The sequence below is a fragment of the Struthio camelus genome, chromosome 9, assembly GCF_040807025.1.
Source record: "Struthio camelus isolate bStrCam1 chromosome 9, bStrCam1.hap1, whole genome shotgun sequence".
Taxonomy (NCBI): Eukaryota; Metazoa; Chordata; class Aves; order Struthioniformes; family Struthionidae; genus Struthio; species Struthio camelus.
Window position 1 is genome coordinate 3,466,358 of NC_090950.1, and position 27,546 is coordinate 3,493,903.

General features: G+C 56.9%; 1 protein-coding gene across 5 annotated transcripts in view; it reads left to right on the forward strand.

Annotated features, from left to right (window-relative positions):
- The first annotated feature begins 3,530 nt into the window (after positions 1 to 3,530).
- The window catches only part of DGKG (diacylglycerol kinase gamma), a 53,350-nt gene continuing 29,334 nt past the window's right edge, over positions 3,531 to 27,546 (forward strand). For 3 of the 5 annotated variants that reach the window (XM_068954001.1, XM_068954000.1, XM_068953999.1), the window contains exons 1-7: positions 3,551 to 3,679; positions 13,835 to 14,149; positions 19,350 to 19,426; positions 22,635 to 22,800; positions 23,813 to 24,052; positions 24,959 to 25,129; positions 27,465 to 27,514. In XM_068954001.1, the coding sequence (XP_068810102.1) occupies positions 14,083 to 14,149; positions 19,350 to 19,426; positions 22,635 to 22,800; positions 23,813 to 24,052; positions 24,959 to 25,129; positions 27,465 to 27,514 (771 nt within the window). In that variant the 5' untranslated portion in view covers positions 3,551 to 3,679; positions 13,835 to 14,082. Of the gene's footprint in view, positions 3,680 to 10,423; positions 10,557 to 13,834; positions 14,150 to 19,349; positions 19,427 to 22,634; positions 22,801 to 23,812; positions 24,053 to 24,958; positions 25,130 to 27,464; positions 27,515 to 27,546 lie in introns of all 5 variants that reach the window. The other 2 variants (XM_068953998.1, XM_068953997.1) reach the window with 2 other exon arrangements.

The window sequence follows — 27,546 nt, forward strand, 5'->3', positions numbered from 1 at the left end:
GCGTTGAGACTGGTTTTCCAGAGCAGCCAGCCCCTCCAGACCCCAGGTATCGGCTCCCTCGGGTGCTGGTGCTGGTGCAGAGCAGGCAGGGAAGGAGTTTCAGCCTGCCGAGCCCTGGGGACCTGGGCTTTCTGCCTGCAGCACTTCTCGCCCAGCGGGCAGTGGGCTTTGCCTGGCCGATCTGGGCTTGGAGCGGCTCCCAGCGAGTGTTTAGGCTCTGCTAGAGGAAATCAGTGGGGGGAAACAAAAAAAAAAAAAAAAGAAAAGAAATTACCAGGCATCAGAACAAGGAATCGTGAGTGACTCAGGTTTAAGAAGGAGAATTTTTGCCAGGCAAAATGTGATAGCTTTTTTGGACAGGGCTGGAAAACTAGGGCTGCAGCTCAAATCAGTCCAGGTTTCAGCGCATCGTTTGCATCCATCTGGAGAGCGACACCCCGCAAGACCCAGCTTCAAAGCGCAGAGGAGCGTTTTGTGCTCGAAGCTTGCCCAGGGAGCTGCAGGTGGCCGCGGCGTGGGCAGGGGGTGTCTGGTGGTCTGTGCCAGGCAGTGTTTCAGCAATGATCCGTGGCGGGGAGCAAACCATGCATCGGGGAGATAAACTAATTGGTAAACTGAGGAGAAGTTGCAAATCCCTGGCGGGGAGAGATTATGCAGCACGGAGCGCGCTCGGAGGTGGGAAATCAGAGCCAGGCTCAAACCACAGAGGTCGAGCCGGGGCCGGCGCTGCCTGCGCGCTTTTTTGGGTTGAATCCATCCACACACTCCCTTCTGGCCACAGCTCCGGTGAGCTGGGAGGACACGAAATGCCTGGACATGGGCAGGGGATGCGGCTCACAGCCGCTCGGATGTGCCCGAGCCAGCAGCTCGCCGAGCGGCAGGCAGAGAGGGCCACATCCCCACGCCGGTGCCTTTTCCTTCCTCCTTCACTAAGCCCATGGCTGCCTCCTCCGTCACGAGTGGAGGCTTTGTGGCTGCTCCTAGACCGTGGTCACGGCTGATCCAGGCTCCACTGGTGCATCGGGGGGTGCCCAGAGGAGCTCAGGGTGAGACCCAGGGCTAAGGGGCCCTCCTGCGCCCTCGGGTGCAGTGCCTTGCAGCCTGCGCTGCCAAGGCTCGGGAATTTGTGCTTTGACGGCACCTGTGCAAAGCAGGGGGACGGGGTACCCACAGGTGGGTCTCCTCTGCCCAAACCCCTGCCCCAGCACCTTTCTTATTGAGGGAAATCTGGGGGAATTAATCCACTGCCCGCAACCCTTGACTAGAGATGGGTATGCACTGGGACACAGCATGCAGATCTGAGCAAGAGGCATAGTCACCACGGCCATGCCTACCCATAATAATTTTGTCTTTCTACCGTTTCAATTTACTAATTAATCCCTGGAAGGAAAATCTACTTGGATGCGGGAAAAGAGTGAAACTCTTTCATCTGCCTGTGCCTAAAGTGTTTTACCAATAGCCTGGGCAAAGCATTAGCAAATCCGGCGCAGAGTAGGGGAGTGCAGCGTCCCAGCTAGGTCATCTTCCTCAGTGGCACGTCTCGTGGCTGAGCCAGACTCTCTTTCTGAAAAAAATTATTCACGCACCACTTACGCAGAGCTATTTCCAAGTCGCAGGAGCCCTTGGCCCTCTGGAAATCCCCAGCGGGCTGCTGCCGGCCAGAGAGCGTTGCTGGAGGTAGTTGCATGTCCCGCGTGCGCTGCTCCTGCAAAGGGCTAGAGCTGGTGGGTCATTGCTGAGTCCATTGGACCAGCCCTGAGCTGGGTGAGGTTTCACCTGGCGCAATATCTTAGTAGGTTCCTGCTGAGAAAAGGACTAGGCATCTGGCCAGCAGAAGCCTTTGCACAAGGTGTTTGCCCAGCTCTAGTCAGGTCTCTGCTCACTGATCCTCTGCGAGCGGTTTGTGCGGCCCCGAGTCGGTGTGCCGTGACACCCATGGGCAAAGGCAAGGCTGAGGGTCCAGCCAGGAGTCTTCCTCGTTCGGACCTCCCTGGGAAGGAGAAGTGACCTGGAGCTGTCAGACAGGACGAGGAGGGGGCTAAGATGCTAGTCTCGAGGAGCACGGGGCCACTTGCTTCTCTTCCAGGGAGGAGAAGACATCACCCTCTATGGCTACGTTTTGGCACAGGTGCTGTCTTGCAAGGGAGATGGCCGGTGCGGAGCGGAGGCGCCTAGGGCCCCGTTTCCGTCGCTCTGCAAACCGAGACGCTGCCGTTGCCGGACCAGAAACCCACAGCCTGCCCCCAGGGACCAGCGTCCTTTAAAGGGATGCTTTGCTTGCCTCGGCACACGCCACGCACGTGCTGCCGTGGCTGGCGTTGGGCCGTTTCCCCTGAAAGGGGCACAATCTCAGGGGGCCTTGCCAGCCTCGGCACCCCATCCGGGAGCCCCGACCCAGCTCTCCAGGGTCCCCATTGGGAACGACGGAGGGAAAGTGGGGCTGGGGCTGGGGAGAGCGCCGGCGTACGACGGGAACGTTACATGGCACCAGCGCACAGGCTGCAGCTATAGCTGCTTACTCTGCTCCTCGGCGCCTGGTCCTCTCGAGAAAGTTTGCTCTCGGCTGTCATTCCCCTCGTCCTGCTTTTTTTTGAAGTCAGAGAACTACGTACATGCATGGCGTCTTTAATTAATATAAATATAGCGAAACATAAATAATAGACATGCCTGAAATAGTGTCACCCCCGAGCGGGCAGGCGTACGCGTCATGGAAAAAAAATAAAAAGCCTTTTTATCTGTTTTGGCTTTTTTTTTGTTGTTGTTGTTTGTTTGTTTTCTGCGAGTTTGTTCCATTCCTTCGCAAAGAGCAACCTTTGCCACGGGTGTGAGCGCGCAGAAGAAGCGGAGGTGAGGGCCGAAAAAAAAAAAACGACAAAACCCCAAAGAGATGCGGCCAGCCCCGGGACGGGGACGAGGGCGGCTGGTTTTCCCCCGTGGGGCCGGGGCCGCGGCGGGAGCCCCGGGGGCCGCGCTGGGGCACCCCTGGGCCCAGGCACAGCCTCCGCGTGTCCGCTGACACCCCGCCGGTGCCGGGTGAGGGCTCGGGGGGGGGGGGGGGGCAGGCAGCGCTTTCCTGCTTGGAGGCTGGTTGGAGATGGGGAAATTGTTACTGAAATGGGGGGGGGGGGCGGAATTAATAAATAAATAAAAGAGCTGGAATAAATAAAAGACCTCTTTTATGTCTTTATTTTGAATTTGGCCTGGCGGCTTAAGGGCGCACGGGGCTGTTGCGGGGGGGGGGGGGGCGAAGGGAAGCGCGGCGGCGGGGGGGGGTCCCGGCGTGGCCGCAGCCCCCGGCCGGGCGGAGCCGGAGGAGCCCGCGGGGGTTCCCGCCGCCCGAGCAGCCCCCCCGGCTCCTTTTCCCCAGCTCCTGCTCTTGCCCCGCTGCCGGGCCGGGGTCTCGGAGGGGGCAGGCGAGGCGGCGCAGGCTGGACCCGCTCGCCGTCCCTCCTCGCGCCCATCGCTCCAGCCCCGCGCCTGGCGCCGAGGCTCCACCTTAAGAAAAGGGGGGGGGCGGTGGAGGGTGGGGGGGGGGGAAGCCGGAGCTGTCAGACTGCACAGGAAAAAAGTCGGAGAGAGCAGCCGAGGCGGCGGCAGCTGCCGGTGCAGCCGGCTGCCTCCCTCCTCGCCACGGCACAGCCTGCGCCCCCGGCCCGATGGCACGCCGGCTCTCTCCAAGGTTTGTTCCTCTCCAAGTCCGGGGGGGGGGGAAACCCCCAGGAGCCTCCCAAAGCTCAAGCCTGCGCGGGGCTGGCTGCGGGGCGAGCGGGCGCTCCGGCTCCGCGGGTCCCCTCGCTCCGCGGGGGCTTTGCCCGCGGCGGGGCAGCGCGGGGGGGGGGGGGGGGGGCTGCAGCCCGGCCGGGCCGCCGCCTGGTTGCGCGGAGCAGGGTTGCAGCAGGGCTCGGTCACCGATGCCAGCGGTGCAGCCCCGACGGCCGGCAGAGCCCGACGGGAGCCTTGTGCTGGGGGGGGGGGGGGGGGGCTGCGCGGACCCAGCGCTGGGGCCACCCCGCCGCTGAGCCGTGCGTGGTAGGGGGCCGGGGACAACCCCCCCCCCCGGGTGCACTCGGCCAGGGCAGGTTGCTTTCACCCGGGGTGGGGGCTGAAAGCAGCGGGGGGGGGGGGGGGGGGAGGCTTTCTGCAAACGCGGCTTCTTCCCGGCTAAAAAAAAAACCAACTATGGGAAAAACCCCCACCCACCCGGGACTGGTGCTTTTTGAACAAACCGCCCCTTCTCCTCCTCCTCCTCCTCCTCCTCCTCCTCTGCTGGGACCAACTTTGCCGCGCTCACCGTGTGGCATGGGTGCCCAGGGCCCAGCGCTGCACGGGGCTGCGCCGCAGCCTCAGCACCTTCCCGTTCCCCCCGTGGCCCCTGTGCTGGTCCCAAACGCAGCCCCAGGCCTTTGGGGTAGGTTTAAAGCAGTTTGGGGAGCGGGTGGGCGCGCGTTTGGAGAGCAGGGCTTGGGGCACTGCAGCTGGGGTCCATGGGTGGTGGGCTGGGGCTCAGCCCCAGGGAAAAGGCAAATTAAAAGGCCGGGAAGGACAAGGCAGCATCGCATTTTCCCTGGGGGCTGAGAACATGGCTGCTACCCAGGCTTTAACGCAGCCTACTAATTCCTGCGGAGGCTGCAGGCTGGCGTATCTTCACACCGCTGTGTGAATGTGCGTTGGTTCTCAGCTTCGGTATAAAACCACACTCCCTTTCCACCAGTAGATGTACAGCCTGAGTCAGCCGTTTTCCTGCGTTGCTGGTCCAGAAAAGCCCGTTGGTGTCTGTCTCGTTAAGTAAAAATTACTGTTGGCCATTTTCTTTAAACGGCAGGAATAATCTGGAGGTGTTTAGCATGCCTAGCCCTATAGAAAGGCAGGCTGCAACTTGTTCTTCAGGTTGTTTCAGAGGATGAAAGGGGAGACCAGCAATTTCAAAGCTACTGGAAAGCAATACTTTCCAATGCAAGGTGCAGTTAACCTGCGGGACTCATTGCCCCAGGATTCCCAAAGAGAAAAGGCCAGGGCTTTGCCCTGCTGGCGGTGGGAAATCTCAGTTTGATGGGTGAGAGCTGATGTAGTTGGGAGCCCTGGGAGGATCCCGGGCTGCCAGGCTGTGGGACGAACCACGGCTCGTTTGTCAGACTTGGGAAGAAAAGTTTTGCATGAGACGAGCTGTGGTCTGTCTAGGACCTGCAGTGGCAGTGGCGGTGGGACTTGTCTTGCTCAACAGCTGTCCTAGCCTGTTCCTAACTCAACCAGGAGAATATTCTGCAAAAAGACAACAGCAACAAGGTGAGAAAGTCCATGCGTCCTGGTGCCTGAGCCGAGCTGTCTTGGCCCTTGCGGGCTGAAGGAGATGCCAGCACCAGCACCTGGGCTAGGTGAGCTCCCTGCTGTTCCCCCAGGGCTGGACTGAGCCAAGATTTGCCCTCAGCCCGGGCACCACAGGTGCCTTCACGGCCTGCTGTTAACCCTCAGAGTAGGTTTGTTCGCAACCCAACCCGAGACGCAGCCGGCCAGCTACAGCAACCCTCCTCTTTCCATTTTGCTGGCTAGCCATATGGGAGATAAAACCCGCCACACGTGAGAGGAGTGATTACAGTGGCAATGGATATCTCTTCTCTCCAGCTTTGCCGGTCCTCCAACCTCAGGAGCTAGGGAGAGCAAAGCATCTTGTAGCAAAATTTTGCTTGCTTTTTCTTAAAGCTCCACAGGGAAGGATGCCATGCAGCCAGGAGGCGGGTGCGGAGGCCCAGCGAGGCGCTTCTGGCAGGTGTGCGTATGTGGGTTTTTAGGTTGTGCACCAAAGACCACCTCTGCCTCTCTTTGCCGGCGTGCTGCCGACTGCAAGGAGCCAGGCAGGTGGGATGGGAAGCTCTCACCAGCTGGCAGGAGTGTGCGTGCGGAGAAGCAGCTGCACCAGGTGGGAAGGGGCTGTGTCACTGGGACGTACACCTCCTGCGAGAGATGCCCAGGGCAAGGGGCCAGCTGGTAGGTCAGGCTCTTTGAGGGAAACACAGCCCACAACACCGTGCGGGCCCCAGCCCGTTCGTTACGTCTCATGCCTGGCTGCCTTTTGCTAGCGTGTTTCAGCGCTTTAGCGCCGTGAGGACACGTGGCCTTGGAGAGGTGAAGCGGTATGGAGTGCCTGGACAGCAATCTGGGGCTGGACAGCTGGGTTTAGGGCTCTGTGCGGAGTTAAAGAGAAGGGAGAATGTGTAGTAAAAAACCAGCATGAATGAATCACAGGAAGGGAGAAGGGGAAAAGGCACATCCAGTGTGTTATCTCTGGTTCGGTCACGGCAGGGCCAGCAAAACGCAGAAAAGTGCCTTCTCATGTAACTGCAGAAAATCTTTTGAGCGTGACTTGGTTGGTTTTTTCTCGCGGTGGGACAGGAGGGAGTCACACTCCACCCACTGCCTAAGGGGCCTCTCCCCAGTGCAACTCAAAAATAGGCTGATCTTTAAGAAAGACGGGTCGAGCAGGCTGGAAAATGCCATTCCTGCAGGGACCCGTGTTGCTTCTGCCCTGGGAGAAGATGTTGTGAGTGAGACTGTGGTTCTTCGTGGGCTGAGCTGGCAGCAAGGGATGCGGAAAAGAGCCTGGCTTCAGGGCCATGACGCGCATCAGAGCTACTAGAAAGCTCCAGCTTTCTTGTGCGCGTGTGTGTGTGTGCACGGCAGGAGCGCTCCCTCCTTGCACGCAACCCCTGGCAGCCAGCGGAGCCAGTCTGTCTCCTTCCCAATGGGTGTCTGAAACAGAAATCTCCCAGGGCCAGGGCAAGGCTCTACGCATCCCATGAAGGCTTTGAAGCCATTTGAAAGATGAAGGCTCTGGAGCAAAGGCTCTGCTGGAGCAAAGGCTCTTCTGCAGGTGCTTGGAGGCCAGTGGCCCACCATAATCATCGCCTGTGGCCGCTCTGCCCCAGCTTTTGTGGAATTAGATCTCCAGCAGTGGCCTCAGAGAGGGCAGGTGAGGTGCCTGGGATGGCTGCGCTGCGAGAGGGAAAAGGGGGTCATGTCGTAAAAGAAGGTCTTCCAAAAGCTGCTTCTCCTGAAAGGACCTGGCTAAGGGCTCAGCTTGCCACAGGGTGGGTGGCCGGTGGCCAAACGCCTCTGTCTTGATGTGATGGGGACAGCGCTGACACATCTCACCGCCAGGATGGGAAAGGGGACGGAGCGTCTGGCCAGGGACCATCGTGGAGTGATGCTCTAGAGGCTCAGGAGCCCGGACGCACGCTACGTCATGTGCTACGGGGAGGGCCAGCAGCCGGGCGACCTTGGTCCTCAGCTGCTGCGGGCAGCCAGGGGCCGACGTTGATGCTCCCGGGTAGCCAAGCCGCAGAGCGCGGATGGCCAGCTGGCCAAGCGGCTCCCCTCCTCTCCCCGGTGCCATTCCCGGGAGCCTGCCTGGCCCCGCAGGCTCCATCGGCGAGGGTGCCGAGCGGCACTTCTGTCTCGTGGGATGCCGGGACACGCTCGCTCCCCGTGCCGCAGGGCAGCTGCGGCCTCCCCCCAGCCCCGCTCGCCGGCGGGGCCTGGCCCTTCGCCAGGTCCAGCCTGGCACCTCCGTTGTTGACTTGAACGTTTTCAGGCCGTACATGGCTGGGCCCCGGCTGCTGCGGAGCCTGCAGCTCTCCCCACAGTCGCCGGCGGCGGTGCCGAGGGTTCCCCTGCTCCGGCGCTGCTAGACTCGGTGTCTGCCGGTCCCGCCGTGCCGCGAGCCAGCAAACGAGGAGAGCAAATCAAAACCTCCCGGCTTGCTTTCCGTGGTTACCTCTCACAGACCCCTTAGGAAGGGGAAGCCCCCAGCCGCGGGCCCAGCGGGATGCTCCACAGCCCTACAGAGAGCCCCGGGTACCGCGACGACTCCAGAACCGGCTGATTCCCTGCAGTGGGTTTGGGAGGCCATTCGGAGCCCGGCTCCCCCTCCTCCACCCTTCTTCATCCTCCCCCAGCCACTTTAATAGTCCTGCAGTCATGCCTTGCTGCTGGCAACGTGTTTGCTCTGGGCAAAAAGGCAAAACCCACGCAAGCAGCGGAGAGCGGCCGAGGGGCAAAGCACGCTGCACGGCATGGTGGCGGTGGCACAAAGCAGCAGAGGGGGCAGAGGGGACGTTTCCCAGGACTCCCTTTCAGTTAGGGTAATCCAGTGTTATTTGTAACACTAGTAGGGGAGCTATTTTTAGAAAGAGGCAAATTTGATTTAATACAGCATAATTTGCCACTGACAATTCAGAGGACGCCCAAGGAGCAGCAGCTGGATTCCTAAGGAGGCTTGTTCCTTCCCTTCCTGAAATGTAAGACTGACATGCCAGAAGTAGCATTTATTATTCCAGAAACTGCTGGGGGAAAGCCCCTGGGATGGCCCAATTAACTGTGCTTGGCTTTGCTTTTCTTGTCCTTCTTTGTGGTGCCCTGTAACCTTTCATTAAAGGAAATGATGAATGTTTTTACTGCCATCCGTCACAGAAGTGGCTTGGTACACATTATCTAGCAGGCTGCGACTGGCAGCAGTCCTGGCTTCACGAGGTTTGAGGGTTTTCCAGAGGCTGGGAGGCGGGGAATGGAAATCAGTTCAGATTGCAGCTGCAAACTTTATTTTTTTGCAAATTCATAGACTTGCAGGAGGGCGGAGGTTGGATGGGCCCTCTGGCAAGCTGCCATCTGACCTGCCTGAAGCAAGGCCTGTTGCAAAGCTTGGCCAGGTCGCTCAGGGCCTTGTCCCAGCAAGTTTTGGATATCTCCAAGGATGCAGATACTCCCTCAACTCTCTGGTGCCTGTTCTGGTGTTTGACCACCATCACGGGGGGGGGAGATTTTCTCTTATGTCCAGTGGGAACTTCCCATGCTGCAACTTGGGTCTGTCTTAAGCAGCTGAAAAAAAGCAGCTAGATCCCCTCCTATTCTACAGGCTGAACTAACCCTGCTATCTCAGCCTCTTCTTGTGTAGCTGTGAGATAAAAAATAGTTTCTGGTCAAGCTAAACAGCTCTTTTGCATGGGAGCAGAAAGTATGTTTATACTGGGAGAGGGTTTCTTGCAGACTGAATTCTTCTGAACCAATCTAGGAGACACCTCAAGACAAACTTTCCTTTTGGAAACATTCGGACACAGTATTTTGGCTTGTCCTTTTTCCCAAGGCAAAGAACCCTAGGAAACCAATGTGGCCTTGGGAAGACTGTGAGTATTTTTCTCACCAGAAAGAAAAAGCCCTAAAAACATTGTGTCCAGCCTACTCCCGGTTGGAGAAGTCAGAACAAAGAGCCGTGGGGATGGGAGCCGGGACATGACAGGTGGTGGAGGCAGGTTGCCCAACCTGCAGGACCGGTGGCAATGCCTTGGTGGGAGAGGAGGCCCGGGAAGTCCTCAAGGCAGCAGAAATTCGGCCCTTGCTACGTTCCTGGCTGTGTTTTTGCAGTGCTGTGCTGGGGACGACGAGTCGCAGGCGGTGGGATGGGGTTTCTAAGCACAAGAGCCCTGGCAGTGGCACCGGTCCCAGGGCTGTCTCCCATCAGCAGTGTGCGTCCCGGGACTGCAAAACACCCCTGTATCACCCAGATATTTCCTGCTGTGATGGTTCCCTTGGAAAAGGCGTATTTATTTGGACTGTCCAGTCACCTTTCCTCCTTCCATCTCTGCCTCCAACCCTTCTCAGCTTGGAGGGACATGGCTCCTCTCCTCAGGCCTGGATTTAATCAGGGGTGTCGAGGCTGCGTGCAGGAAGCCACCCTGCCCTTCTGCAGCCCGTTGGCGCTGCATCTCCTTAGCAGGCCCACAGAAGCACTGGAGCATGTCTCTCATACAATACAGCCGTATTTATCTCGTCTAAACAGGGCAAATGTTGCTCATGTTTTCCTGGACAGGGAAAGCAGTGGCAGGTGAGACATGGAAGAGCTTTTGGGGACAGAAGTGGCTACTCGGCTCTTGCAGAGCATCCTTGGGGCAGGAAGATCGCCGGCAGGTCGAATTGCCTGGTGGCTAATCTCACCTGCTTGCCAGTCACCTCTCCACGGCGTGGGGCCACTACCTGCTCCCTGGCACCCCAGCGCTGGGGCTAGTGGCTCTGGAGCGTGGGGGGCACCTGGATACGTGCTTGGGTGGCCTGCGCGTCCCCATGGCCGCCCTGGATGGTGGCCACACGCCATCTGCATCCCATGTCCCCACAGCTTGCCGTGGGGGGGACCTTGGGGGTGGGGCTAGTGCCTCTGAGGCAATAAGCTGCAGGAACGGTGTTTCTCTAGAAAGCGGCTCTCCTCTCTCTCCCCCAACAGCTATTGCCTCATTTGTATCGTTAGAGCATCCCAAAGCACTGTCTCCTTGACATCTTTGCTGTTAACTGAAACAAACGGGAAAAAAAGCGTGTCTGCAACGGGTACATTTAATACTTGATCTCCGTTACCTTTGCAGCAACTGTTCCATCCTCTCCTCAGGGTTACTCTGAAGGGCATAACAGCGAAGCGGGTTTTGCTCCAAACTAGCGCTCACGCTTGCCTGGACAGCACCTCGGGGGCGCAAGGGCTGAGCTGATCTGTGTCATTTTGCTCCAGCAAACTTGTGCCCAGGGTAGGTACCGGCTGCGCAGAGGTTGGTTTGCTTTTCTCTAGGCATGGGGCAGCAGCAGTTCTTTAAGAGCTCGGTTTCACCCGCTCCCTACCAGGCTGGTGGCGTTTACTTCCCGCAGCTGGAAAACCCGCTTGGCCATCATCTGGGAGCAAGTGTGGGCACTCAGCCACCGCTTGCCCCGTGGTGATGAGTCCCTGTCCTCTCTGTAGCCCTGAGGATGCTGTTAGGGTGCTTCCTCCTCCACCAAGACGGCGCTTTGCATTTGTGCCGTGTGTTGCCCCAGGCTGTTTGCAGGGGCCGGTGTTAGAGCCAAAATAACATCAGTAAAGAAAATTATATTTGCTCAAGGCCTTTGGCCAGGCAGCCACGTTTTTCGTAGCAGGAGGTGGAAGTTGTGCTGCAGCGACAGGCTATTAAAAGCCGCTGTACTCTGGGAGAAGTATCATCCACTTGGGCCCAAAACTGACATCTTGATCACGTGTTGAGCTCCTCCAGAAGGCAGCTAATATCCTCGTGGTAACAATCCTGTGCCTCCTCCTCCTCCCTTCGCTGCTGCAAGCCACCGGCGAGTCTCCCGTGAGGAGATCGAGTCTGACACAAGCTGTATTTTAACCTGAGAGGAAGGAGTGGGGAGAGGGGCTGTGGGAGGGGGAGCGCAGCGGGTGGGAGGCACCTAGGCAGCCCATGCAAGCTGGCAGAGCCGAGCAAAGGCAGCCGGGCTGTACGGGCAGCGCCGCAGGTCCCCCGCAGCTGTGCACACCAGCCTTGAGGCCTGTGCCTGGGACTAGCTGGGACCTGGATGTCCACCTGCCCGCTGCCGTGAGCGGCAGGAGAACCAGAGCAGCAAACAGGGATTTCCCTTTGCCCGCGTAGCGAAAGCTGTGTGAAGCTTGTCGTATCTCCTCTCTCAAATAGAGAGAGACTTTGCAGGAAAGTGGAACGGCAAACGCAGCATACAACGCACGTGGAGCCTGTAAAAGCCACAAAGCACCCAGGCTGGGCTTGCATCCGGAGCAGTTTGCCTTGTAGAAAAGCAGCTATTAGCAAAGGAGAGGTGAGAGGTGTGAGGAGACAGACACAAAGGGTTGATCTGAAACAAGATCACTCGTTACCTTCCAGTACAAGGAGAAGGGGAGACGCTGAAGCTCCTCCAGCCAGCTCCTGGCCAAAAAGGCAGCCTGGCACAGAGACGGGCTGCCTGGGGAAATCCAGCTCGCAGCCAAGGGTTTAAGTGCCCTGGGCAGAGCAGGGGACACCACAGAGCATCCCTTCTGTAGCCGTCCAAGGAGGCGCTGGCAGGAGGTCTATGGGGCCAGCGGAGCACATGAAACCTGGCTCATCCCACCAGGAGCGCGTGCAGGGGCACTAAGGGGGTCTCAGCCACGTTGCAAAGGTGTTCCTGAGGCCTGGCTTATCTCTTCCAGGAGCTGCTTGGGAAGGTCGGAGGGGACGGCCTTGCCGAGCGTGTCGCGACGAGCTGAGCACTTGCTGCCTGCCCCGAAACGCGCAACCCCCCCCCCCGACCTGCTCCACGCACGCTCGAAATGACTCATCCGCCTTAATCAAATGCCTTTTCCCTCTAATGAAAAGGTGACGCGGGCACCCCCCCGCCAGACAGACGTGACGGATGAGGGCGCTTCTCGGACGCTGCCTGAAGTCAGTTGGCCTTTCGCAGATTCCCCGTGGTCTGCTTGATCCGTTTAGTCAAATCAGGCTGGGGGAAACTGGCAGGCAACGTTTAGCAGGGAGATGGCCCTAAAATCATGATCAAATTGCTCTCATCTGCTCCTTGAAGAACCACTGTCTCAAACGCTGTCTCGGGAAGCTGACGTTTCCCCCCAAACCTGATTCAGTTAAGTGAAGACGCGAATACGTTTTGAAGCCTGCAAAGTGACCAGCCGGAGACTGCCACTTCTTTTGAGGCCCTCTGACATTTCCTCTGCGGCACAGGTCTTTCCAGCACTTCTCTTATTTGAGCATGTTCCCTCTCACTCCATTTTAAACATAGGTTTTCATTCAAAAAGGATTATTGGGTCCAGGAGGCATCTAAAGGTCATGACCAGTTTCACAGATGAAGGCCCAGTCTGAGTTTCCACTTGATCAAACCCCCTGCCCTCAAGGCCTCATGAGCTGCGTATTTGCTAATTAATAGTGCTTTCTGCTTGGATCGTACTGAATTCCCCCTGAAAACGTATGTGGTAAATATCTAGCTGGAAGCAGTGGATCGTTTTTCACTGCGTTATACTGGCATTTCCCATTTTCTCCGGCCTAGGGAATCCCTCTTGTTTGTAGCATCTCCTAACGCAGCGCAATTTTTAGACCCAAGCCCCGGGTGCTAGAGGGCTGTGCTGAGCCCGTGGGAGAGCGGTGTGGGTTAGCGACCTGGAAAGGCCACGCCACGCTACTCAAAGCACCTCCAGCTGGAGATTTAGCAGGGAAGCCTCGGCTCACACCCCATGACGTTACGGAGTGGGCACAGAGGGCTCACCTGTGTTATTTCTTAGTGAGCTCCCCTTAGTCTCCTTGAGCGTGACGGAGGGTTTCCTCTGCGTGCCTGATGGATGACGAGCTCCTTTTTTTTTTTTTTTTCCGCCTGCGGCATTTGCCTTTTTCGCAGTTAGCGACAGAAAGCTGCCCCATCCTCGGCTCGTGACCTTTATTGAGCCGCATCCTCTGGATGCCGAGAGCTGCAGTCTTTGCAACGGGTGACGAAGCGGCTGCGACGAGCTCCATCCTGGGGAGAGGAGAGTCTCGCAGCGACGCCGAGCCCTGGGCCTCGCAGCCCTCGGGGGCGGTCGGGTGCTCGGGGGCACCTTGCCGCGTTCACCCTCATTTCTGCCAGCCTGCCGCTGCACTCAGAGTGGGTACGGCTCCGTGCACGCTGGGCCCGCTTCCCTCTTGCAGCCCCATGCCTGGGGAAGGCGCCCGCGCTGGGACCTGGCTGTGTACCTCCTTGCCGCCTCCGGAGCAGAGGTCCTAGCCACCTCGCCTCAGAGGACCGGGCTCTCGCTGCCTGCAAAAACACCGTCGCACCCGTTTTCTCAGCTCGGAAACCACCTGCGCCAGCCCTGATGACCCCAGTCGCTGTCCTTGCTCCCCTGGGAGGGGAGCCCTGGTAGAGATGGGATTGCAGGACGAAAACCGCCAGCCGTGGGGGCCAAGGCCGGTGGCAGCACTGGGCAGCCGTGCGATGGCAAGAACCGGTCGGCGTGTAGCAATGGCTGGGAGCAGGCAGCAGCCTCAGTAATCCTGTTGCCTCTGTTTCTTCCCCGTTCCAGGGAGGCAGATGCTGAATGGATGCTCTCAGCTCAGCTGCTTTGAAGCTCACGAATTTGCAGCCTGCGGGGCCATGGGGACGGTGCCTGTGGGACAAGAGCCCGCTGCCTTTCTTGCGGAGCTGATGTGACCGAGGCAGCTGGCCGGGCCCCACGGCAAGGAGCCCAGACAGCTCCTGGCGCTGCAGCACAGCTCGAGCACGGCTGCTCGCTCGCCTCCGTTGCGACGCCGCTGCGCAGCCGCCTGGAAGATGAGCGATGGCGGGTGGATCTCGCTCAGCCCCGCGGAGTTCGCCCAGCTCCAGCAGTACACAGACTGTGAGTATCCCGCGGCGCCCGGCACGCTCGCCGGCACGCATGCCGGGGGGCTACGGGAAATCGCCCGCTGAGAGCATCACTAGGAGGAAGGTGGAGGCTTTACAAGTCCCATTAGTCTGTGCCGGACCATTCCTACCCTTCTTTGCTGACTTGCTGAGGAACTAGATGGTATCTTAGATTTGGGGTTGGCAATTTACTGCTACAGGTCATGCAGGGAAATCTGGCCACAGGCTGTGGGCCTGGACAAGGGTTTGGCATGGCTCACCTGCATCCGGGCACAGACCTTCCTCCCACGCCTGATAGTGAGGCCAAGCCTTGCTGAGCTGCTGCAGAACCCCTTGCCCAGCAGCTCTCTGTCTTCTGTGTGTGCAACAGCACAGCCATGGGGATGGGCTTTCGCTCCTTGGCTCTCTCCCTGGATTTTAAGCTCGGGGAGATTTTTCCTGTGGAATCAGGGTCTATTTTTATGGCAGTGGAGTAGGGCAAGCCAGCAGAGCCAGGGACTTCAGGGAGGCACAGCAGGATCCGTCCCCTCTGGGGTCCCCGAGCTCCCAGCCAGCAGCATTAAAAGGAAGCACCCTCCACTAGCGGAGCTTATCAAGTAGCTCTTCTCACATATTGTTAGTAATTTCAGTGATGGCACTGGTTTGAAGCTGTCTCCGTTCCCTTGGCAGGGGCGTGTGGGGAGGACAGTACTCTTCCATCTCCTGGGAGCGAGGGGAGGGCATGTCCCCTTCTCTGTACAGGAGCCGGCTCCATGTCATGAGCTGGCTGCCAAGCTAGGCCTCATCTCACGAGGGAGGGAGCACAGGCACCTTCTACCCCCTCAGCTCACGGCATTTGGGGTATCCCCCTATGCCACGGCGCTGCCTGCAGCCTGCTGGGATTTCCTGCCCCCATCCCGTAGCACTGCTGGCGCCAGGGCTCCTCTGCGGCCCCCGTTCTTGTTAGCAAAGTCAAACGCCACCGAGAAAAGTAGACTGGCTGTTCCTGAACGTGTAGAGCTGCTCTATGGCTTGTTTCAGGTGGGCAGAGCCTCCTGCCTTCGTCAGGACTGCGATAGCGTCAGAAGCAGCTAATGATGTCCCCGAGGTCACAAGTACAGGAGAGCAGTTGTACTATGCATGCTCATTGTGGTGGGCGATACAGGAGAAATGGTAAAGCCCAGGGGGTGCTGAGAGCAGGGCAGGAAGAGCAAGAAGGCCCAGCCAGGATCGCAGGACCAACGGAGAAGAGGGTTATAAAATCTGAGAAAAAACATTGCTTTGCAGAGATAACAAGCCCCCAGATGAGCTCGGCTCCTTCGTTTGCGTGGGAGAGCATCGGGGAGCCCCAAGCCTTGAGATACCCCCCAGCCCAAGAGCCCCTGGCTGCACACCAGCCTGCCAGTGCTGTCCTCAGGGCTGGGACATGTCCCAGGGCTCCCAAATAACGGAATGCAAACAGTGAGCATAGTAACCAGGTGTTAAACTTAGAATAGGACCAAGGCTCCAGTTTGTTTTGTTTATAGCCTCCTGTTTCCAGTCTGGCACCAAGCCTGACTTGCTTAATGCATTCTTTTTGTGACCTCTAAACCCATCCTATGCCTTAGGGTTGAGACAAACCTGGTCAAAACTGACAGTCCTGGTGGGGCTCTGACTCCAAATCCAAATAAAACAGTGCAAACTGCCCTGCCCTGATGTTTCCAGCCCCAGGGACCTGTCTCCCAGGCACATCGCAAGCGTCCAAGGTGTTGTGAGGTGGGGCTGTGGGCAGCGATATATGTGGAGTATCACTGTCTGAATCTAGTCCTGCCAGCTCTGTTTTATTTAATCACAGACAATAAAATGCCATCTGTAATGCTGAGTTCAAAATATATGCAGCACCTTCATTTTCTTAATCAAAGTTTGGCAAGAAATTCTGTGGTCTGGAAGCTCGGGAAGGCGAGCTGCAGCATTCCTAGCTGCGTTTCCAGGAGGGCTGTTGGAGAAAGAGCTGGGCAAATGGTGTTTTATAAGACTGTGAGTATCCTTTCCATCTCCAGACACCACTCAGTCATCTTTATGTGATCCATGAGGGACTAATCAGGGAGGTAGAAATGTTTTGAATGTTAGCGCCGCTTGCAAGCATGCAGAAGGGATATTGCCTAGCAAAAGAAACGTACTTTCCCTCTGAAGGCTAAGTCCGTCACAGAGGAACCATCCTTACCCCTCCCCAAGGCAGGGGTGCACAGTCCGAATGCAGTATTTTCCACAACTTCTCCTTCAAAGCACTTCGACTTTACCTAGAGCCTGTCTAGCATCCTTCTGTCCAACTGGGACAAGCATTGAACCTGTGCAACAGGACAGGCTGGGAGACAGCTCTGCAAAAAGAGACCTGGGAATCGTGGTGGGCAGCAAGCTGGCCGTGAGAGGGCAGCATGCCCTAGCAGCAATGAGAGACCCCCGCCAGCCCGAACGTATCAGCAGGAGTGTAGCCAGCAGGCTGAGGGATGTGGTCGTTCCCCTCCACTTAGCACTTGCGATGCCACATCTGGATTTCTGTGGCCAGTTTTGTGCTCCCCTGTATGGGGGACACAAGGACAGACCAGAGGGAGTGAAGTGAAGGGCTGCTCATGAGCTGGAGCCCATGAGAGTCAGTTCAGCTTGGGGAAAGGAAGGGGAAGAGGGGGGGCAGCTAGCGCCGTCTTCAGCTTCCTAAAGGGAGTTACAGGGAAGATGGAGCCAGGCTTTTCTCAAAAGGATGCTTATTCAGTGAAAGGTTGAGTAGTGATGGACAAAAGTGGCAGCACTGAAGGTTCCCACTGGGCATAAGGGAAAATCTCTTCCCCACGAGAGTGCTATGACGCAGAGGCCAGGAGCAGCGAGCTGGGGGATCTCCATCGTTGGAGACACTCAAAACTTGACCAAACCCAACCTTGCTTAAAAATAGGCCCCATTTGGGGCAGTTGGATGGGAGCTCCCTGGAGGGCTCATCCGGCCTCTGCCTTCCTGCCGTTCTGTGAGTTAGCTATCCTTGCTGTTTTAAAAAGTCCATAGGATGTCATTCTATAATTGAAAGTCTCTGGAACAGATTAACTTCAATCCAGATCACACTGTTTATAACATGCAACATTGGAAAAAGCCTTTGGTGAGACGTTAGGAGGAACTAGCGATGAAAAGCAACCCCCCCCCCCCCATCATCGGTGTGAATGGGAGGTGTCTCATGGAAATGTGGCCAACAGAGGTGTGAAGGGGCCCTGAGAGCCACAAGGGCATCCACCTCCTGGGAGCCACACTGTGTCCCCAGGTCCAGTGTGGGGCTGTCTAGGGGCACATAGGGCTGCTGCGCCACCCTATCTATGGAGCGTTTGCTTCCCAGGGCAGCTTGCAGCAGGGCTAGGGACTCACTAGGGTTTTACTCAGCCTTCAGAGCCCCTCTGCTGCTCCCACGCATCCTGAGCTGGGACCCCCAACCTCCCAGCAGGGTTCATGCCCACCTTGGCCCCCAGCTGGGCTCTGCAGCCCCAGGACCAGCCATGGCACCATGGTGCCCTGCCTCCCTTATCCCATCAACATGTCACTTTATCACTGTTTCCTGTGCCCCTTCCCATGGCCCGATGTCCTGGACGCTCATGGTCCAGCACTGAGCCTCAGCCCCAGCTATTACATTGTGTCTCCAGTAGAGAGCTGTGAAGAACAGGAGGCAGCAAGATCCCCTCTTTGGAGAGAATAATTAATGCTAATTAACAAGCTGGTGTGTTAGAGAACCTTTTATATGGGCTCTTGAGTAGGTTCGGAGGTCTGAGTCTGAATATTAGGACTTAAATTCCTTCCCCTTCTTGATCTTTTTTTTTTTTCTCTTATTTCCTAGCTGTTGAAGGACCAGTGTCCCCTCCCTACAGCCACTCCAGCTCTGAGGATGCTCAGTCAGGGAAATACAATTCACTATTTGTGTGTTGATCTGTGCAGACCAATGGCCCTCTCCCTTTCCCTTCTGACACATCCCAGAGCAGCCAAGTGGCCAAGGGCACTGTGCAAGGACTGAGGAAGACTTAGGCTACCAGCAAGAAGGTACCAGTGGTTGCAACCTCTCAGTGAGGGAGTACTAAGCCAAGCCAAATGCCAAGGAGATGTGCAGGAGGGGCCGAGGGAAGATACAGTCCTGGCAAGACACTGGTGCACCAGGGCAGCGTGCTAGGACCACGGTGGCATGAGGGTTGCCCAGCCAGCTGCCTGCCCCAGCCAGCAGCAGCAAGGGCATGTCTCAGCCATGCAGGGGGAGCAGCCAGGTATGCACTCAGAGATCGCAGAGTGAGGGGAGCAGCCTGGGATTTCCTTGCGCAGTGCCATAGCTTCACTGTAGGTCTGGTTTCATTTTCATTTAGGTATGAGGAAGCAGGACCCATGCCGGCCTGCAAGCTTTACATGTATTTCTAGTGCTTCCCCAGGCAGTCTCTATCCTTCCCTCCCTCGCACCTTCATGGAGCTGCTCTCCATGCTGGGAAGTCAGAGATGTGCACAGCTCCCTTGCAGGGGGACTCTGCTCTCCAGGCCCCATGGATGGGTGTGTGCCCATGGTATCACTGCAGCTTCTTCCTCCTGGAGCGGAGTCAGTCCCAGCCTTGGTACTGGGCTCCCTGCAGGCCAGGCACAGTGGTGCAGCACTGCTCTTGTTAGTTGAATCCAGGGCTTTGCTACCCACAAAAGCGCAGAGGATCTGGGAAACGTGGGTCTGCTGAAGGGGCCAATGTGGCTTCGCATCACCCCCATCTCCATCCTCCTCTGAGTCTGACCCACATTTGTACGGTTGGCCAGGGCATGCCAAAAGCAACCTGGAATGGATTAGGTTTAGCTTCAGAAATGGTGGTATTTAGGTGGCCAGCAGGGAAATGCAGGCTGTATGGTCTAGCAGGTTTGGCTGGCAAAGGTTTTGGATGACCAGCTCCAGCATTAGCAGGGCAAGTCCTATTCAGAGTGGGACATTGCACTGCTGTGGGGTGCTGGAGAGGAGAGTTTCGGGCAACAAGGCAATTGTCTGCTGCAACGCACCCAGGACACCATGCCTCCTCCAAAGAAGAGAAAAGCAGTGCAGGGGTGGCCTCTTCCCAGGCATGGAGGGGACCTGGTTGTTCCAGAGATTTTATATCCTCAGGTAAACTAATCTCCACATCCTGCTAGGGATCTAATGGCAAAACGAGCTCACTGATGCTATGCTCAGTGCAATGCCTTTGTCTCCCCAGACTCCACCAAGAAGCTCAAGGATGTCCTGGAGGAGTTCCACGGGGACGGCGTCCTCGCCAGGTACAACCCAGAACAGGTAAGGTTTCTCCTCCAGCCTCTCCACAGCCTTCTTTGCCCCACCAGGAAAGCAGAAGCTCCTGGGAGCCTCCCGGTTCCCTCAGCTGGCTCCTCCAGCCCAGCCCAACTCCTAGAGATAAAAGCACCCCAGAGAAGGCAAGTCTTAACACAACAACCTGTCTATCTACCTCCCAACCCCTCCTTGTGGTCCCATGTTGCCCAGGGCTGGGGAAGACACTGACACACCCAGGTCCATGTTAGAGCCTCATCAGCAGCTTCTCTGCCAGCCTCCAGCAATATCCCTTTCCATCCACCCCACTGATGTGGCCATGCATAATGAGGCTTGCCATGCACTTGGGGAGGGAGGTTGGAGCATCCCAGTGAGCAGTTCCCTATCTGTCTTCCACATACACACCAACCTATCCTATCCAGGACTGCCGTCCCAACAAATCTCAGCGCTGTGGAGACCCCAGAGCCATTTCATCATGCTGTGCTGGTTGCACGCTGCACCACTGAGAGCATTTTTGAGCAACTCTTTGCCAGGCAGAAGCAGAAAGAGGATTTACCATCTCTTGCTCCTCACGTTTTCCCCAAAGCAAGTTCTTTTGGCATTACCAAAACTGGGACGTGGGAAGGCCCTGTTCCTTATAACACTTGCCTAAGGAAAGCTGGGGTTATTTCTTCTAAGTGGTGCTTTTAGAGAGACCTATTAGTGTGCCAGCATGACAGAGCCTTTCACAGGGGCCATAATCACTAGAAATGAGGTGAAACGAGAAAATCAGTGGGCTGTATCCAGTGAGGAGGGGCAGCAAAAGCTACCCAACCATTCAAGTGCACCGTGGGATCCTGGGCTGGAGAATGCCAGCTGGTATTACAAAGGCCATTGGAAAAGAAGTTTCTTGATGCAGGAGGTAATTACATGTGGGAGAGAGTGGCAAAATCCCCGGTCAGAGCCATGGCTTTGAGCAGGGGGAAGGAGGAGGCAAGGAGCCCTTAGGAGGACAATAGTTGCCAGGGCTGGGGGTGGGCTGGAGGGTCCAACTGCTTCGTGTTCCTCCTCTGGGACACGTCTCCTCCCTGTGTGGCATTTCTGCTGACACAGAAAGGCGTAGTGGGCTCTGGGGGAGTCTGAATGCCTTCAAGGCACAGCTCAGCTCGTGCGGGGCAGCACATCCTGATTAAAGCTGGAAAGGGCTCTTTGGCTCCTGCATCCTTTCTGTGAACAAAATACTCCTCACCCTGCCCCATGGGACCTGTTCTCCATCCCCCAAAATAGTCTGACCTGCTCCTCCCCATAGCTCTTCTCCCCACAGCCCTGGGGCGGGCTGAGATCTTTGTCCTTTGGGAGCTGCCCTGCCCTGTCACTGCAGATCTAGCTCGCAAGGTTGTCACAAGCCCAGTCCTACCAGCCTGCTTAGCTCAAGTGTAGAGGGCAGGAACGGGGTCGTTTGCATCCACTATTTTTAAGGCGTCTTGTTGGCAAGCAAAACGTGCACAGAAAGGATTTACACAATGTCTTCTTGCAGCGTTATCAGCCTTTGTGCTGGCAGTTTCTTACTCTCTTGTGTTTACCAGCTGGACTGTCTTTATAGCCAGCCAGGCCTCCTTGTACACACCGGGTTCATTGCTCCTCCCGAGGCATTTCATATACCCCTGGCTCCAACGCTCTTGTATCCCCTTGGCCGTGCCGTAAGGCCTTTATTTCGTTCTTTAACCTTTTGCCATGAACTGATATCCCTGGCACCATCAGCCCTCCTCTGAGCTCCCCATAGTCTGTCAGAGTCCTCCAGGTGCAGAGACCCTGGGCCTACAAGCGTGCTGCTACCTGAGCCGTTCCACTGCTACTCTTGTCATCCCTGGCCTTTTCTGCAGATCCATCAAATTGCCCGCTCTTAAGCACTTTGCTGTTGGCTCCCATCTCAACTCTAAGCACTGCTGGCCTGACTTAGCTTCCCTGCAAATAAAATGCAGGAGTGACCCCGCCTCTGTCCTGCTGGGCTATCCAAGCCCCGTTCCACTGTTGGGGAGACCACTTTGCATGCTGATTGTGTCCCACAGAGGCTTTTGTGTTGCCAACACCTGCAAAGGCCAAGGCACTAGGTGTCAGGAAGAGAGGTGTGTGAAAGCAATGCTCGCCAGGCACTCCAAGGCACAGGGCTCAGGTGTCCCGAGGCAGTGGGAGACCTGAGGCTGGTCCCCCTGTCAGCTTGCTGCAGGGTCTGGCCTTCTCCTAGGGTCCTCTCTGAGCCAGGATTGCTGAACAAGTTGCTCAGCACAGGGCTGGGTCTCCCAAATGACACCCACCCATTCCAACCCCACTGCAGCCCTCCCACCTTGCAAGTGCCCGGCTCCCGCCTTTCACGGAGAGGTATGACAAACAGCCAAGGTGCAAGAGCAAACTGTCCCACCGGTCCCAGTGACTCATGCAGTGTCGCCAGCCCTGAGTGACATCCTCCCAGGTGGCCATCTGCTCCTGCAGCACAGCATGACCCCTGGGCCACCAGCTTCCGGGCCGCAGTGGTGCCCCGCAGCAGCCACCAGCCAGCAAGCACAGATGCTGCATTGTATTTCCTTGCTAGGAAGAAGATGAAGGTTCTTCCATGCAGAAGAAGCTGCACAAAGAGGGGAGGGAGCAGGACCGCTTCCCTTGGCAGATCCATCGTCTCCCCTCCTCATTCCAGGGATAGCAGCTGATACATTGCAGGGACCCTTCACTTTTTGATTTTAATTCCTTCTGCCACATGCCCAGGCCTTGTTTTCCACACTTCCCAAAATCTAGCCTTTGTCCTGGTTAGGCATTCAGTGCCGGGTGCTGAAGCAAGACAAAGCACTTGGGGTTAGATTTTCCCCTTTTGTAAAAATACTGGAGCTGTTGTGGCCCTTCCCCAGCCCATTCCCCTCCCTGCTGTAACTTCCAGATCCCCAAAGGGGTGTCCCCAGGCACCCTGCAATGAAAGGCTAAGTGCAGATCTGTTCTGGTCATTTATTTCGTCTGACCAAATGTAAGAAACAGCTAAGGCAGCACCGTGGCTGCAGCTCAGCATGCACAGGAGGCAGGAGCCAGCAGAGCTTGATTTATGGAGGCCAAGCTGAAACATGAATCTGCTCGGTGAGGCGAGCGGCGGCACAGAGCTAGGCCCCGACGTGCCGGCGGCTCCAGCTAGCTCTGTTGCCCTCCACGATGTGCCCAGGGTGCCTCCAGCAGCCTCCTCTGTCCCTCTCCCCAGCCTATTGACTACGAGGGCTTTCACCTCTTCATGAAGACGTACCTGGAGGTGGATGTGCCTGAGGAGCTTTGCCAACATCTCTTCATGTCCTTCAAGCGCAAGATAAGCCAAGTGTCCCCTGAGGCCCAGCGCCAGAGCCCTGGCATCTCACAGCCCAACACACTAGGTGAGCCAGATGCCAGCCCCTGCCTGCCCAAGCTGGACATGTCGGCTGTCCTTGCGGTGGGCTGCGAGGCAGAGGGGGAAGCATGAATTTGCTCTAACGGCCCTGCTGGGCCCAGTCGCAGCCTATGACATGCATCCATGGGGATGAAGGCTGCAGGGAGCAGGGGAGACCACTAGCTCAGGGCAGCACCCTGCAGTGGGTGGCACCAGAGCCAGCTCCAAAAGGGCTGTGGCGCAGCCCAACTCTCTTCCATCCGAGTGCCCATAACTGCTTGCAGATCGCTTCCCTGGGACCCTGCTTTCCTCAAAAAGCTCTGCTGGGGAGGGAAGGACATTCCCCAGTGGCAAAAGGACCAAGGAGCTTCATTTTGCATTTATTCCTCAATTTCCTCCACGCATTCAGAGCCAAAGTCACTTGATGCCGGCATCTCCATCCAGACTGAGGTGGCCTGCGCCCCTGTAACAGGTACCTTTGCTGGTAGCTACTGAGTGTGTGGCTCCACCTAGACCAGGGAATTTTTTTTAGAGCAAGTATCCAAACCATACTCCTACCCTGCTGCCAGACTGCTGGAGAAGTCCCTTGCTTTTGTCTTCTCCCATTCCCTGTCTAGATGGATTTGCAGCATGCGGAGACATCTGCTGAAAGGATTATATACTGCAAGAGAAACAGGAGCAGGGAAAACCTTTCTTGGTGTGCATGGGCTGATGAATCAGGGCTTGGACCAAGTGGGGAGCAGCTCTGGCTCCTACTCTGCCGGCTAATGCAGAGGATCACGTCCTCCCCAACTCCAGTCTTGAGCACTGTCGTGGTCCACGCCCAGAGGACATCAGTGCCACCAGGAGATGCTGGGCCAGGCAGGAGGGTGGGGCCCCCTGGCAAAAGAGCTAATAGAGAAGGCCCAGGGGCTAGCGACTGGCGCCTGGATAGCACGCCTGCATTCCTGGAGGAAGGAATTTGTGGGATGGAGACACCCTGCTGTTGCACTGCCCACAGGACTATGTTTGCTTTGCAGGGATCAATGGGAAAACACTCTTAAGTGCCCTGGGACGCCACACTCCGGAGTCTAAGAGCTCCCATGGCAACACAGCTGAGCCACAGTCAGCGTCTCTGACCCCAGCATCAATACCCAATGCCTCCCCCAGCTGGTCCAGGTCATCCTCCCAGAAATCCACTACTGGCACCCCTTCCGCTCACAACTCCTCAGGGTCTTCAAAGATCTCCTCTGGGTCACTGCTCAGCCCCCAGTCACCAGGTAAGCTTGGACAGGGCTCTGTTCAGCCCCTCACCCCATGGGGCTCCTCAGGCCTGCTGCAGGCTCTCCATCCTTTGGGAAGGGTAGCATGAGCTTTCCTGGGAGCCCGCGTTAGTTTGCCGGCTGGTTTACCTAGCTTCTAAGAAGTAACTTACCCCACTCTGGCTGCACAGGCTGGTCACGTCCCAGGGCAACAGCGGTGACCTTTCAAACGCAGTGGGCTCCTTCGCTTCTTAACACCTTTGCTCGCAACTTAAGCCACTGATCCTGTCCTGCAGAGCCACCGTCAGTCAATGTCTTAATTACCTGGCAGCAGCTCCTAGAGAGGATTAATGAAGTGACTCACCACTGCCTTGAGCCAGGCTCCTGCCAGCGATGAACAAAGGGGAGCTTTGGGAAGGGCCCCGGCTGCCAGGAGGAGCCATCTGCCGACAGTTGAAGCTAGCCCAGGCTGCCATGAGCGTGGGCTGTGCTGGCGTCTCCAGCGAGCTGCCATGCCACCAGCTGAGTTTTGCATTTGTTCTAGGGTGGGTGTGCAAGTGGCAGCTCACCTCTGGCATGGCACATCCCCATGGGTGACCTCTGTGGCTCCCAGGGCCTTGTCCTACCCACACAACCCAGGCAAGCTGTGCAGGAGGCAGAGGAGGGCTGTGCCCTGGGACCTGGCTGGCATCACCCAGCCCTTCTCCTGCAAGGAGATCAAGCCAGGGCATTGCTCTCCAGGGCGTCTTCATTTTGCCTGTCTTGAGCAGAACAGCCCTGGAAGGAGATGTCCCTGCACCTTGAGTTTGTGTGCTCCCAGCCTCATCCAAGCTAGGGACAGTGCAAAACTAGAGCTGCCCCAAAAGACCTCCTCTGATAAGTCTACCACGTGTTGGTCCTTAATTCTTCACTCCATCCCTGCAGGCTCAAGGAGCTTGGAGAAGAGGTTACCCTTCAGCCTCCGGAAGGGCCACAGCTCCCTTCGAGCTGCCACTCTGCATCCCCCGGCACCCCTGGCTCAGGTGGTCTACCTGAAGGACATTGTCTGCTACCTATCACTTCTGGAGAGGGGACGGGCAGAGGACAAGCTGGAATGTAAGTGTGACCGTGGGACCACGGACTGCCAGTTATTCAATGCCAGTGATGAACGGAAGAACTGAGAGGACGGGTTGCTAGAGGCATCTCCTGGAAGGTTTGTCCAAGGAGGGACACAGGGTTGGATATGCTACGTCATCCTCTCTTGACCCCAGCCCCAGGCCAGACCACAGCAAAGGCCAGATGTCATCTGGGCAGGGGCTTTTCTGGAGAAATAGCAATATTTCAGATAGGGAAAAAAGTGAAGCCCCAGTATTTACTGCTGATCATGATGATGGATCATTTCAGACACGGCAGTCAAAGCATTTTAATTAAGTGATTAGATCATGGCCAATAGCTGATGCAGGGACAGCTGCAAGCCAGCCGTTTCTCTAAAGATCAGAGCTAGGTTGACTCGAAACCTCCAGCATTTCAGAAGCTGGAGTCAGTAGAAATGTTGTGATTATCCCATACCTTAGTCACAGCTCAGATGGGGTGTGATTTGGACCTGAATCATCATCTGCTCTGTTCCCCAGGCCAGCTTTGCAGTGCTGCCTGCACAGCCCAGAGCCAACGGGTGAAAGCTGCAGCTTGTCCTTTGCATTTCACTGAGCCAAAAATGTGTAGGCAGAATTTAGGCTTTTCAGTCCCTGCTTTCATCCCCCTCATGCTTTATTCCCTGTATTTCTGCTGCCCTAAGGGTCCCAGGTACCCCTCAGTGAATACCCTGGGGATCTGGTTGAACAGGAATGCTGCTGGCTGGGCTTGAAAGTTGTCCCCAGCTGAGATCAGCATGAAGTGGTGATGGGTAAAGAGTGAGGGGCACTGAGGGATGCAGATGAGGGTCCAGGCCTGTCCTCTCCCACCAGGACCCCGGACTATCCCCTGGACAACCCCGAAGGATGCCCTAGTGTGTGAAGGCATAGGCACAGAAGTTAAGGCTGGCACAACCCCTCCGGGTAGACACACGTGGCCTGGGATAAATTATCCTTTTTCTGCTTTGGTTGAAATTCAAAACCTTCCCAAAGCAGAAGAAACAGACCTGAACTCTCCCTGCTGTGCTAGGATATGGATTTACCTGTGGGGTACCAGCTTGCTTGGGAAGCCAGGCTGGTTTGTCCTGGCAGCTGGGATGAATTTGGTCAATCTCAAATGGCTGATTTGCCACTGCAGTAGGAAAGCCCTGGGTTAAGTATGCGGGAGTTGGCATCCAGGGCTGGTTGTGGGCTTTCTACTAGTTATTTCGGCCTCTCAGTGCCAGTCTGGCTCTGACACTGCTGGTGTTCCCTTTCTCCAGGCAAGGAGGGCCCCAAGTGACTGCATGGCTGGCCCCTCTACAGAAGTGTCACCAGGATAAGCTGTGGCAGGCGCTGTGTGCAAGGCAGAGGGTGGTGGTACTGGGCCTGGGTCCTGGAGGCGTAACCGGGAGCCTCAGGCATGGGACTGATCTGGGAATGAGCCAGAAGGGAGGCCTGGGAACCTGGCTCTCCCGCCCTGGAGGGGCGGGTTTACCCTACACCCAGCACGTCCCACATGTGCCCCCTGCAGAGCTGCAAAGGATTTTCATGGCTTTGCATGCTTCTTTTAGCTTTTTAGTGTTTAAACATTAAAACCACTTGGGAAATCCGTCTCCAACTTCCAGGTGGGGTTATTTCTAGATAACTGGATCCTGTTCAGCACTGCTCCTCTGGTCCCCCCAGTAGCATCCACATCTGGCAGAGGGGCAGCAGAAGGACGTCAAACCTTAATTCCTGTCCACCTGTATCCTGGTACAGATTCATTTCCTCAACATAACAGGCCACATCCTTCCTAGGGTGCTCAGTCTGGCCTCCTCAGCCGGAGGGCAGGATGGGGCACACACATGGCCCCTCCAGCAGAGCCCCCAGTGGGATGCTGTGAGCCCAGCAGGATTCAAGATGCTCAGAGGTGCAACAGGGGCAGAGGAGCTGGGCAGCAGCCCTGGCTATCACAGCCATCTGTGGCGCTGGACAGCTGCTTCACTGCCTGCTGCGCTGGAGTCTTCAGGCAGAGAAGTAAATCCCTGATGCAGGAGGAGGGCCATGCTGGCGCAGCACCGTTCCCGGCCCAGGACCACGAGGAACAGATGAATATCAGAGCACCCGTGCCCCCAGTGCACGGGACACTGGTGGTGTCCCATTTAGGGTGCTGGGTCTGAGCAAGGGAGAGCGTCGGCACGCTGCCTGATGGTTGCAAGGCCCAGCTTTCCAGGGGCGATGCCCAGCTCTTCCAATCTCACTCTGTGGCCGGCCGGGATCAGAGCTGCCTGCAGGAGTGACCCAGCGCCCAGGTCTAGAGGTCCTAACCTAGCCTGAAATTCACTTTCTTTTTCCTTCAGTTATGTTTCGCCTCTACGACACAGATGGAAACGGCCTTCTGGACAGCTCGGTAAGGTTTTTCTTCAGGACGTGGGGTAGTAA